This window comes from Adiantum capillus-veneris, chromosome 29 (assembly GCF_014529385.1).
Source record: "Adiantum capillus-veneris isolate H3 chromosome 29, ASM1452938v2, whole genome shotgun sequence".
In the NCBI taxonomy this organism is placed as follows: domain Eukaryota; kingdom Viridiplantae; phylum Streptophyta; class Polypodiopsida; order Polypodiales; family Pteridaceae; genus Adiantum; species Adiantum capillus-veneris.
In genome coordinates this window covers 88,291,397-88,304,417 of record NC_140959.1, presented here as the reverse complement: position 1 = coordinate 88,304,417, position 13,021 = coordinate 88,291,397, and the positions used below count along the sequence as shown (strand labels likewise).

Sequence of the window (13,021 nt, the reverse complement as noted above, 5' to 3'; positions counted from 1 at the left end):
GAATAAGCTGAAGAAGAAGTTAGAGGCTCAACCACCCAACTTCCGTGATCACCACAATCCCTAAACACCTGAACCTCTTAATCAAAAACAAGGGAAATAAATAGGAAAATATGCAAAAACAGACAGCATGCAAGCACCTCCCAGAAGCAGGCAGGCAAACACATGCAAAGAAACCATGCATCACACAGAAACAAAAGGAGTCACAAGCAAGGCCAACAGACAACATGCAGACAAGAAATCAACCACAACAAAAAGCCTATGTTAAGAGACAAGGGAAGACAAAGAAACCACCGTAGGCCACAGTTCAACATAGGAAGATGCAAGGGTGAGGGTGAAGAAAGATGAGAAGGAACCAGACAGCAGCCTGCGCCAGCGTGTGGGTTGAGGCATGGGAAGCAGATTGGCACGCAGGCAAGCACGCGCGTGGGAGGAGAGATGCCACCACAGATTCAACGAGGGGTTTCAGCTTCGACGCTCGCGTAGGCCTCAGCCTCAGCACGAGTACGCAACAGCAGCGTGCACAGGTCTCAGGGCACCAGGACAGCAGAGCATGGGCTCTTAGGGCAGCGAGCAGTCCCCCCCCCCAATTCGTCCACCTCGTCACTGGAAGATTTCGGATCGAGAGAAGCAGGAGTGGACGGAGAAACAAGAGGCCAACAGCCAGCACAAAGGAGTACCAATATTCATACCAAAGGCACCCTAATTGACATAGCGACTGAGCTTAGGAAATCGAGACGACCACAACCAAGATGCAGAAGCACACTCCATCGGAGGAGACTACAACAAAGGATTAGAAGCATTCTAGCCAGACACCTAGAATGCTCCTAAGAAGTCTATTTACTACTTTGTATTTAGTTTTTCACATTTATTTTCACTCTTTCACACTTTTCACACTTAGTACTTTAGTACTAAGGTACCCAGACATTGTAATAGATTCACCACTTTTGTATCAGTTTGGTCTCATAGGTCATTCTGGCCTTTTGAAGACGTTTAATATAACATTTCATTTCATTTCATTTCTCTCTCTCTCTCTCTCTCTCTCTCTCTCTCTCTCTCTCTCTCTCTCTCTCTCTCTCTCACCATAGCTGCAGACAGGCGCTGCCTTTGCCGAAGATTCCATAGGTAGCAGGGGTCGCCACATTTGTGGCTCGGGTTCGATGGGTCCGCCTACCGAAGGGGAAGGGCCGGGTGTAGATAGCTACACCACCCCAAAAAAAACATTAGCTACATTTAAACGGAGAAACAGAGATACAGTACTATCACCAGGATCCTTACGAGTTGGAAAAACCTCCAGGATACATGATGAGCTAATGATGGAGAAGGTCCAGGTGATGCTCAAATCAGAGCTAAACTATATGAGGGATGACATCAGGAAGGAAATGCACGCGAACGCTGAGAGCTACAGGAACTCCATGTATGGAGACATGATGAGAGAACTAAGGAGAGAGATCCGAGGGATACAGAATGAGGAAATTCAGATCTTGAAAACGGAATTACGAAACCTAATCAAGGCCGAAGTAAATGAAACAGAATGCTGTATGCAAAAGAAACTCGATGAGGCAGTAGCAAGTTTTGAAGCATGGAGAACAAATATGCAAAAGCACATGGGGGAAAAAGATGCAATAATCAAGGAGCTAAAAGGAGAACTTGCGGCTTGCAAATCTGCAACTAAGGAGAAGGGGGACGACCAACCTTCGGTGCTGAAGGAGCTCGAGGACATGAAGGATCAGATAAAAGCTCTACGGAAAGGAGATGAACAGAAATCAAAAACGGCATCTTCATGGGCGGAACGTCTTTTTAAGACACAAGAAAAGGTTGATGAGGCAGAGAAATGGATTGAGGATGCGAAGAAAGGGAAGGCCCAGTTGCCCGAGACCACACCTACCTCCACCATTATTAATATGACTATTGAGGAAGAGCAGTAAAGGAAGAATCGGGCTCTGCATGTGCGGGTCACAAGAGTCAAAGACAAAGAGAATGTAGATGAAGAAGTGAAGGAACTGCTACAACGCATGGGCATCACACAGCCTACTCACACAAGTGCATGGAAAGTGGGCAAGAAAGGAATTTATGAGAAGGGAAACGTAAAGGATAGGGCACTTATTCTCCGCTTCTCGGATATAGAAGTAAGGAAAGAATTTCTAAAGAAGAGGCCAACTCTTAAGAAAACCGGTATTTTCCTGGGAGATGACCTTACATTGGCACAAGTGGCACACATGTAAGAGTTGATGCCAGAGATCAGGGCAGCAAGAGAAAAGGGGAAAATCGCCTTTTATAGAGGAGGGAAAGTAGTGGTTCTGGAAAAGCGCTCATCATGACGGTGCGAGACCTATGGGGTGACGCTCCGGATAGCGGCGTGGAATTGTAATGGATCATATAGGCTAGATGTAGGTGCCTATGAAGACAGCTTTAGGGTCAGAGACATAGTTTTCTACTCAGAGACACACCTGATACACTTTCACATGTGAAGGGTTATTTATGGGAAACAGCTGGTCAACCAGACAAGAGATCTCTACGGGGTAGCCGAGGTTCAGGAGGAGTAGCAGTCTTATTTAAAGAGGAGCTGAAACCACTACTACAAATTATCAGGAAAGATGAGCAAGCAAGGTATATGTGGGTGAGAATGACAACCGAGACAGGTAGATTTCTATATATCTCTATATGCTACTTCCCCCAAAGTACATCAGTCTACTCCTCACCTAAAGGAGAGTCCCCTGAATAATGACATATGGGAGTTCTCTAGAGATGGAGACATCGTTCTCTTAGGAGACTCTAATACCAGAACGGCCAACTCTCAAGCAATATTCTATGATACTTCTGAGGAAATGCTCAGAGAAGTGGATTTATCACAGAGGGGGCTTACTAGAAACTCACAGGATAAAGAACACATTGAATATGGGAGACATCTCATGGATATGGCAACTATACATGGTTTGGCCATACTTAATGGTCTAGAGAATTTTGATCTGGGGGATTCACATGTTTCCCGCACAGGCATGGGGCCAGTATAGTGGATTATGTCAAGACTTCACCAAGCTTTATTTCTAGTATCGAGGACTTTAAGGTGGGACCCAGACCGGTTGGGATTGCAGTGGATCATGCTCTCTTGACCTTATCAATCTCCTTCCAATACAATGCCTCTCAAGTACAAAGGAAGAAGACACACACAAGATATACTTTCACGCCAGAGACTGATTCAGTCTATGTGGAAAAGATCTATAATAGGATGTGGGCAGCCGAGCCAGTATATATTGTAGAGGAGATTACTTCTCAGTTAACAGAGATACTACATGGAGCAGCACAAGAGGCATACCCACATACTCAACTTGATCAGAAGAGAGGATCTGGGAACATGCCTCAAAACAGTTGGTATGACGAGGAATGCAAAGAGACGAGAACCCAGGTCCAGAAAGATCTTACACTTGGGATCATCACATATAAGCAGTCTCGAATTGCTCTTCGGCGTATAGTACGTCACAAGAAAAGGGCATTTTTAGCCAAACTGGAGAAGGATTTATATCAGCTCTTCTTGAGTCAGAACTCACATGAGGCCTGGCGTTTATTTCACGAGCACTCACCGCCTCCGACGATTACTTCTCCTGAGATTTGGGGTCAATATGTAACATCATTATATATGGTATCTGGACAACCACCATTACAAGATCCGCTAGAGCCATGCCCTGCTACTAGTACTTTCTTTACTACGGAAATGGTGGAAAAAGCCATTGATAAGATGAAGACAAGAAGAGCATATGATCATGATGGTTTAGTAGCAGAACATCTGATCCATGCCAGGGATCTACTTTCAGAAGTCCTTGCTCGTCTGTTTAATCGGGTCATGTGTGAAGGACTACCTGAATCTTGGAAATTATCTACTATCGTACCTATTTTCAAGTCAGGGGATCCTATGATACTCGAGAACTACCGTACCATTATGGTAGGTCACACATTGACCCGACTGTACGCATCCATTCTTGAACAAAAATTGAGTAGATTGGGCAGAGAATGAGGGGCATAAGGGCAACCAGACAAGCTGGATTCAGGAGGGGTTATTCCACTTTAGATCATATTCTTACGCTCGAGCCATTATTGAGGAAGGAAGAGCAAGCGGGAGAAGGATGTATTGTTGCTTTGTGGATTTCCGAAAAGCTTTTGATACAGTACCAACGGCCAGATTGATACGCAAGATGCAAGAGTTAGGGGTTCCCAAAGAGATTATTTGGGGGATCATGGCCTTATACGGGTCAGTAACTGGTTATGTACGTACTCCAGAAGGGGATTCCGACATTGTTCATTCCACCGTTGGAGTAAAGCAGGGATGCCCACTGTCCCCTACTTTATTTGGTATGTACATAGATGAGGTATCAGATTACATCGATAGAGAGGGTGACAGAGGTGCTCAACTTGCAGGATCATGGATCCCTTTGTTGTTGTATGCAGATGATATTGTATTGATAGCAGAATCACCAGATGGAATGCAGAGGCAGCTAGATGCATTACATAAATTTGCGGAGGACGGTGGAGTGTCGGTAAACTTGGGTAAAACCAAAGTTATGGTGTTTAACACCACACCACAGTGGGTTAGGAGATCGCCACCTACATTTGCATATGGCCAGGATATAGTAGAGTACACAAATGCATACACATACCTTGGTGTGGTATTTGCAGGACCGAAGTTTACTCTTAAGAAAGCAGCGGATGCTAGATTGTCCAGAGCCTCTGCGGCCTTGCGAGGGTTGGAGAGGATGTGTTCACAAGTGCAGTTTCAAGAACCACAAACAAAACTTTGGCTCTTTAATACTATGGTGGCTTCGGCTATGCTTTATGGGGTCCAGATTTGGGGACCATCTGTGGATCAGGATAATTGGAAGTCAATGGAGAGACCTTTGGTATCTATGATTTCCCGAATGATTAGAGCCAAGGCCTCCGTACCACACTCGATTACCCGAGCGGAACTAGCTGCCCCTCCGATAGAAATTGAAGCTCTTACCAAATCAGTGTCCTTTATACATGGTTTGTGGGATACAAATAATTGTCGATATACTAGACTGGCCCTCGAATCCTCTCGACAATTAGCAATGAAAGGGAATACATCATGCCGGTATGCGCACTATCCTCGTGGTTTCAGAGACACGAGTTCAGTATGGAAAGATTACCCCCCTTCCAATACTCTCTTGAGGCTCCATCACTGGCAATTACACGAATGGAGATTAATAAAATCATCCGTCAGGATCTTATAGAGTTGGATACTAAGAGGACATGGACAGACCCTACACAAGAATTGGGCACGAAGATGGCCGACTACAAAGAAAACTTCCTACAGCTATCTGAAGATGGATTTGTGATTCGCCCGAGCTACATGGATACCCACCTGTCTCATGGTTTGAGATGTGCTATTGGTCAGATTCATACATCCTCACACCAGCTGGAAATGAATTTGGCAGATTTAGGAAAATCCCACCTGAGAGCAGAATTTGCAAGTTATGCGGAATGGAGCCGGAGACAGAATTACACTACATAGGCCATTGCACTGTATACTATGAGATATGTGGGCGTTTCCATTGCCTATTTAAAGAAGGCTTTGGACCTCTAGATAGAGTCATGCAATACCAAGATCAAAGATGCTTAGGCTTGTATCTACTGGAACTACATCGGCACAGGGATAATCTAATGAGAAGACAAAGAGCACTACAGCCTCAGAGGCAGATCACAGATTTCTTCGGATCGAGAGAAGCAGGAGTGGAAGGAGAAGCAAGAGGCCAGCAGCCAGCACAAAGGAGTACCCACATTCATACCAAAGGCACCCTCATTGACAGGGCGATTGAGCTTAGGAAATCAAGACGACCACGACCGAGATGCAGAAGCACACTTCAACGGAGGAGACTACAACAAAGGATTAGAATCATTCTAGCCAGACACCCAGAATGCTCCTAAGAAGTTTATTTAATACTTTGTATTTAGTTTTTTCACATTTATTTTCACACTTTCACACTTTTCACACTTAGTACTTTAGTACTAAGGTACCCAGACATTGTAACAGATTCACCACTTTTGTATCAGTTTGGTCTCATAGATCATTCTGGCCTTTTGAAGACGTTAATATAACATTTCATTTCTCTCTCTCTCTCTCTCTCTCTCTCTCTCTCTCTCTCTCTCTCTCTCTCTCTCTCGCCATCATTCAAGAGTTTCGAACTCCCAAGCCAGCTCCCCCTCTACCTGACCCCCCCTAGGTTTTGTTTTTTGTCTTGTATCCTTTCCTTTTCCTTTACCCCTAATGGACCCTCAGTCCCTAACTGATATGTATCTAACGCCTCCACCCCGAAAACACAGATGTAATGTTTTTGTTTTGGTCCCATGGGTCATATCTGACCTTCGTGGACGATAATTAAATCTATCTATCTCTTCATATATATTGGTCGTAAATATTGGCGAGACATGAGAGGACACTCTGTGCAACTCTCACCATGGAGGACATCGACACGATCATGCAACGACCGATGCGAGCCATCTAGGGAATCTAATGCACACATATCCACAATTTTTTATTTGTTCTCTAAGACGCACACCCACCTTTTGTATATATACCCCTCACGCTCTTGATACCCATCTTTTATAGCTCAAGTGGTGTTTCTCTTTAGTTAGCTTCTTTCTTTTGATCCAGACCTTGTACCAGATTCACCATGATGTAGAGGTCATTTTGAACTTAAAGACGTTAATATAGCATTTCATCTCTCTCTCTCTCTCTCTCTCTCTCTCTCTCTCTCTCTCTCTCTCTCTCTCTCTCTCTCTCTCTCTCTCTCTCTCTCCCCCGTTTTTTTCTTTTTTTTTGGGGCAAGAAAAAGGGCCGTATTTTGTGTACATAAGAGACCTCTGGAGATGCTCAATGGCCTATCACCCAAAGGGAGTACAAAGGCAGGGTAACAATGTGTAGCCTATGCAAACATCAAGGCATTTTGTACAATGAGTGTGCGCTCTCTCTCTCTCTCTCTCTCTCTCTCTCTCTCTCTCTCTCTCTCTCTCTCTCTCTCTCTCTTTGGTCTATACATTGACGAGATTGTAGACTTCATCTTGCACAGGGGTGGAGAGGGTGTGGATATTGCAGGGACTACTGTACACATACTCTTATATGCAGATGATATTGTCCTGGTGTCAGAGACGGCAAAGGGACTACAACTACATTTGCAGGCCCTGGATGATTTCTGTTCACAGAGAGGACTCACGGTGAACCTTCGCAAGACCAAGGTTCTCATATTTCATACATCGGCTCAGATTCGCCGACAGAGTAGATTTACAGTAGCTGGAGGGGATATAGAGATGACAGGCTCATATGTATATCTGGGGGTTACATTCACCGCAGCATCAGGGACCTTCTCCATGACACAGGCAGCCAGAGATAGACTTACCAAAGGATACGCATCACTAGCTCTGATGGAGAGACAGTGCCACCAGGCCCACTTCCAGGAGCCCCGGACGAAGGGGTGGCTCTTTGACACACTGGTCACACCTGCACTCATGTATGCCTCGGCCATTTGGGGACCGGGACTGACAGACTCAGTATGGACACAGATAGAGAGGCCACAGATTATTATGATCTCCAGGATGATTCGCAGCAAGCCATCAGTTCCACACGACATTATTAGACCTGAGCTGGCTGCACCACCGATGTTGGTAGAGGCACTCTTTCAGACTGTTTGCCTTCTTCGCAGATTCAAAGATATGGATCCAGATAGGATCTCTCATAGAGCCTTCATTGCATCTAGAGAGATGGCACAGGCAGGGGACACTAGCTCATGGTATGCCCAGACAAGAGATTGGCTAGCTCAGCACGGTTTTGATATTGATAGACTACCACCACTCCAGTATGACACCCAGGCCCCGACCTATACCCTCTCACGCTCTGAGCGGAATAGGGTCATCAGATAGGAGATATGGCATACATATATTCAGAGGACATGGCGCAGGCCGACAGACACCCTACCTCCTAAAATGCTATATTACTATGAGCATTTTCTGAGGTTCTCAGAGCATGGATTCATTGAGATTCCATTATACATGCAAGAGTACATGCCACACCGACTTCGGATCAACATTGGCCAGCTACGAGTGTCATCACATCAGCTAGAGATTGAGAGTGGCAGAGCCAGAGGCATACCACAAGAGGAGCGTACATGCCGGATTTGCCAGACGGAGGTGGAGAGTGAGGAGCATTTTGTCATGAGATGCCCAGCATATACAGAGCTGAGAGAGAGATATGGCATTGGAGACTCATTATAGCAGCATATGATAGGCCAAGAGCAGAGGAGGTTTGGCCAGTTCCTGGTTGCGGCTTTAGAGGTTCGAGAGCAGTTGTTACAGCCACGCCAGAGTCAAGATAGCAGGACACAGACTACCATCACACAATTTTTCCGACAAGCAGGGCCAGACCCCCCCACACTACCTACACAGAGTAGAGGGCTTACCCTTCTACAGGCAGAGTCTCAGAGGGCACGTCGGAGACCGAGGCTCCCAGGATACAGGACACATAGGTGTCACCAGAGGGAGATCTCGAGGATACTAACATTACACCATTGGTATCTAGAACAGAGTCATGTACCAGCACCAGGAGATCCAGTATTCCAGAGATACCTGAGCAGGCCACCACCGATGTACCACATTCTCTACCCTACATATGTTGCTTGTTTTTAGATACCCTCCCTATCATCTCATGGTGGTATCACCTTGCAGCCCCTAGTTGAGCCTGATGATGCGTGAGCACACCTCGACACGAGGACCCACACTATACATTGTACACCACATGCACCACCCTACCACACCCTTTTGCATAGTATAGGCTCATTTCAGTTTGTACCCTTTTTTTATTTTCCGATGCCTAGGGCATCAACACATGTATATGATATTGTCTCATAGGTCGAGTTCGGCCTTTCGAAGACGTTAATAAAGCTTTCTTTCTTTCTCTCTCTCTCTCTCTCTCTCTCTCTCTCTCTCTCTCTCTCTCTCTCTCTCTCTCTCTCTCTCTCTCTCTCTCACACACACTCACACACACAGCAGGCAGAGAAATATTAGCATACTGATCACATTGGTTGATGATAAGATAGTAATTGTATTCTCCAGCTACAGAGCTTACAGGTCACAGTCAAATTTTAAAGTTGGTATACTGAGCTTATAGATTACATTCAACATTGGAGCGAAGTCCTCATCTTTACAAAAAGTTTATAGTATAACAATTATGAAGCTACATCATGTAGCTTTGAAAAGAAAAGAACTGCTTATGAGAACCTCGAATTTCTCTGTTCCTTAAGAAAAAAATATCCTGTCCCCCTTTTTCACTAGAGTTCCAAGCTTTCCAATTTCGAACTTCATCGCAGCTGATACAACTTCAGTATAAATGAATTGCCAATATCACGCAGTTCCTTTAGTGAAGATCTTGCCCTTTGTCTTCAAAAAACTGTCCCCAACAGTCAACCCAGAATCTTCTGCCGTGTACACTATGCAGACCGCTTTCAGATACTGCAGTTTGAAATGACACTCCTTTGCACCAGACCACTGATGTTGAGCATACTACAACCATTTGTCTGAAAAAAACGAGCACATAGACAAGTTGAAGGAAAGAGGAGAGAATCAGACAATAACTGTGGCTGCCATAACTCTCATGTACATCTTGCACAACAATAAAATCGAAAGAAACTAAAATGAATCAAGGTCACAAATTGGGTCGATAATTCTTGTGATGTTTGTTACACAAAGTTTCTTCCTGATAGACTATGCTGCTCAAATGACACATCAATGCCGACGTGAAAACCCAAATATCTGCCAAGTGAAATTATCAAGCGCACCCCACTGGCAATCCTCATTCACTCCTACAAGGAAACCAAAAGACTTGTGCCAATTTATGAGAGCACCACTGGCCAAGCAAGAACGTGGCAAGAGCATCCAATAGACTGTCCGAGGTGGGTGCATCATATCATACAAGGAGCATAGTGCCATCTGCATACTCCTGATCCAACAAATTTGGCGTGTAAGCCAAAGGCATAGTAAGACCTCTCAATTGTGGGGCCATGTGCTGCAAGAATCGAGACATAGCCTCAACAAAAAATGGAAGAAGAGGTCTGATCCTGACAGAAAGCTGGAGGGATGCGAGCTCACTGCTGCCGCCCCCCCCCCTCCAGCCGCGTGCAACTCCCTCGCCATAGCTCCCACCTCCCCCCTCCTCCTTCGCGCTGCGCGCTCCCCTGCCCACCGCTGTCCAGCCCTCCAGCGCGCTGGTACAGCCAGCCCCTGCGCCCCCATTTGCCACCGCTACACCCACCCGCCACCTGGCCTCAGCCCTCTTACCCCCCCCCCCCCCCCCCCCCCCCCCATTTTTCCATCCCTTTTTCGCCTTCTACGTGCTTGTAGGCTGTTTTTTCAGCTTGCTGGCATTCGCCTCGACACCTACGATTTCTTTCAGCAGCAGACAGAATGGTGGCCTCTGCTCCACCTCAGAGGGACTCCACAGAAGCCCCCTCGCCCGACACCGCGGAGCCGACCCTTCGACTTGCTCTTTCGCCAAAAGAGCAAGCGAGCTTAATGGCCGAAGTGGAGCGCTTGCAAGCCACTTCGGTTATCTGTAAAATCATTGGCACTCGGCCCAGTCGGAGCGAAGTTCGGGATTTACTAGAGGCCCATCTTCTTTCCGATGTGGGCAAGATCACAGATGTCCAGAACCTTAGGAGAGGGTACTACCAGGTCGAGTTGGAGTCTGCAGATATGGCGACCAAAGTGATTTCGATGAGCCCGCTCGGCATCAAAGCAGCTCAAGCTTACTTCCGACGTTGGCATCACGGTTTCGACCCTACTAGAGATGTGCTCGAGGAGGAGGCAGACTTGCCGATTTCGGTTTGCTTTCCAGGCCTGAGGGGAGAGTATCATCCGCTCCTACCCCGGATTGATTCCATGTTCGGGACAGTTTTGGAGTCTCCACGCACGGCAGCTTCAGTTGTGGCCAAGGCCGCAGGTCTACCTACTGTGCGGGTTCTTGTTCATGACACACACTCCCTCCCCAAGGTGGTACTTTTGCGTAGGGTGAGTGGGGGATGGATTAGACAGAGTGTGGAGTATTCGGGTCTCCCGAACCAGTGTTTCATTTGCAAACAGATGGGCCATTTGGCAAAGGCCTGTCCTCGCAGGAGACCTCGACCCACCGAGCATGCGCAGCCGCCCAAGATTGAGCATGCCAAGCAACCAGGTACACAAGATACACAGGCTGGTACTTCGACAGAGACCAGTGACCAGCCAGCTGACGATTGGCAGCAAGTGCCTGGCCGCCTCCGTCAGGGGAGAGCTCACCCCACTGCTCCTCCTGGTCACCGACCTGTTGCAGCTTAGCAACACTGGGTTCCGACTGGGAACCGTTTCGACCCCCTTCAGCAAGGCCTGCCTGAGGAGGCCCCGTCCACTTCTGTTCCTCCACCGCCGCCACCTCCTCCCTCAGCCGCTGTCGCTCCGCCTCCCCCGCCTCCTTCCCCCCCCCCCCCCCCCCCCCCTCCCCTCTCCTCGATGGGGCCCACAGCCTCGTCTCCGGACCCCTCCACCACTCCTCCTCAGACACAGAGTTTTGGCCACGCTTCTGCCACGAGGCGTTCTCTTGGTGGTGCTTTCGCTACGAGCCATGTGGCTCGTGAGGGACAGCCCTACTTGAGGCCACCTTTTTTGGTGCTCACTTCTCCCTTTGCAGCGATCCCTAGAGGTCTAACCAGCTTGGACATTTGCAGACGTTGGGATTTCTTCAATTACAGCTTCACTCAGTTTCTAGGTGATTCCTCTTCCGACTTGGAGGAGGCCAGCTTTCGAGTCCACGTCCTCTTTCTTGCAGCTAGAGGCAGTGAGGCCCTGGACACAGCGGTGGGTTTCTCATTTCCGTTGTGTGGTAGGGATACCACGGAGTGGACCCAGCACACAGTCCTTGACTAGCTCCAGACACAGGCTATTGAGTTCTCACATCACACAAGGGACTTAGCAGTGATAGATATGATGCAGACACTTTGGCCTCTTGTCAAGTTCAGTGTGACACCTCTAGATGCAACGGGTTGCAGACACATTGTGGTGCACTTGTTTGCTGACACTCAGGGCCCTCCGTGTTATCTTTTTGTGCATGAGGATTCTTGGACGGAGGATGTAGCCCTTCGGGCTGCACGCTCGGCTTGGGCCTGGGCGGGACAGTCACTTCTTGCGCACCTATCTAGAGGTCGTTCGGATGCGGATTACTCCCCATCCAAACCGGCCTCAAAGATAGCGAGGTTGGCTGTTGTTGTAGCATCTGTTTTCTCTCATTGACTCCATGAGGATCATCTCATGGAATGTGTAGGGATTAGGAGGGCCCCAGTTTCAGCGACAGAGGGGTCGGCTGCGTCAGGAGCTGCAGAGATGCCTTGTGAGTGGTGAGATTGACATTCTTATACTGCAGGAGCATCATCTTTCTAAGAGCCGCATTCGGCGTTGTGGTCAGATTTTGCGTGGTCGCTATGAGACTTTTTGGTCAGCTGCTTTTGGACCTGGAGGCATCTAGGGTGGGGTATGTATGACTATTGTGGAGTCTCTACAACAGGCCATTGTGGGCAGAGGGATTATTGTGCCAAGCAGGGATCAGTGGATCACTATGCAGGTTCAAGGTTGCCTTGTGGGCTTCCTGAACATATATACGCCCAATGTGGCAAGTGCACGAGCAGAGTTTTGGTCACAGATTGTTGAGTCTCTGCCGCAAGCAGAGCAGTGGTGCATTGGAAGTGACTTCAACATGTTGGAGGACCCTTCTGACAGGATTGGTGGTAGCCATGCTACTGTGCAGGGAGTTGAGCTGGCAGCTTAGGAGAGGTTTTGTATGACTCTGAGGGTTTCAAATGTGTGGCAACACTCTAGCTTTGTGAGGCCCCCAGACAACCTGGCCTTCTCTCGTTCGGACCAAGTGTGACGCCCCAGTTTCTGGGCGCGTCGGGGAGGGGGCCCGGCGGGGATTCTTACCCGCACGCAGCCGAGGGAACTTCTG

At 47.7% G+C, this 13,021-nt stretch overlaps 2 protein-coding genes across 2 annotated transcripts in view; one reads left to right on the top strand and one right to left on the bottom strand.

The window, feature by feature from the left end:
- The first annotated feature begins 6,876 nt into the window (after window positions 1-6,876).
- On the top strand, window positions 6,877-8,989 carry LOC147419546 (uncharacterized). Its single transcript, XM_086505821.1, has 2 exons — window positions 6,877-6,917; window positions 7,077-8,989. Exons 1-2 carry the CDS (start codon window positions 6,877-6,879, stop codon window positions 7,921-7,923), a joined length of 888 nt encoding a protein of 295 aa, XP_086361947.1. The 3' UTR covers window positions 7,924-8,989.
- A 91-nt stretch (window positions 8,990-9,080) lies between these two features.
- LOC147419544 (uncharacterized) overlaps window positions 9,081-13,021 on the bottom strand; it is a 58,456-nt gene continuing 54,515 nt past the window's right edge. Inside the window, exon 8 of the mRNA XM_086505435.1 lies at window positions 9,081-9,572. The gene's annotated coding sequence lies outside the window, so the exon portion shown is untranslated. The remainder of the gene's footprint in view (window positions 9,573-13,021) is intronic.

What these genes read in the sequence shown, in the direction of transcription:
- LOC147419546 (XM_086505821.1), top strand. Translation starts at nt 6,877, where the DNA reads ATGCTCAATGGCCTATCACCCAAAGGGAGTACAAAGGCAGG. An exon ending in AAAGGGAGTACAAAGGCAGG is followed by an intron (nt 6,918 to 7,076) that starts GTAACAATGTGT and finishes CATCTTGCACAG; the next exon opens with GGGTGGAGAGGGTGTGGATA.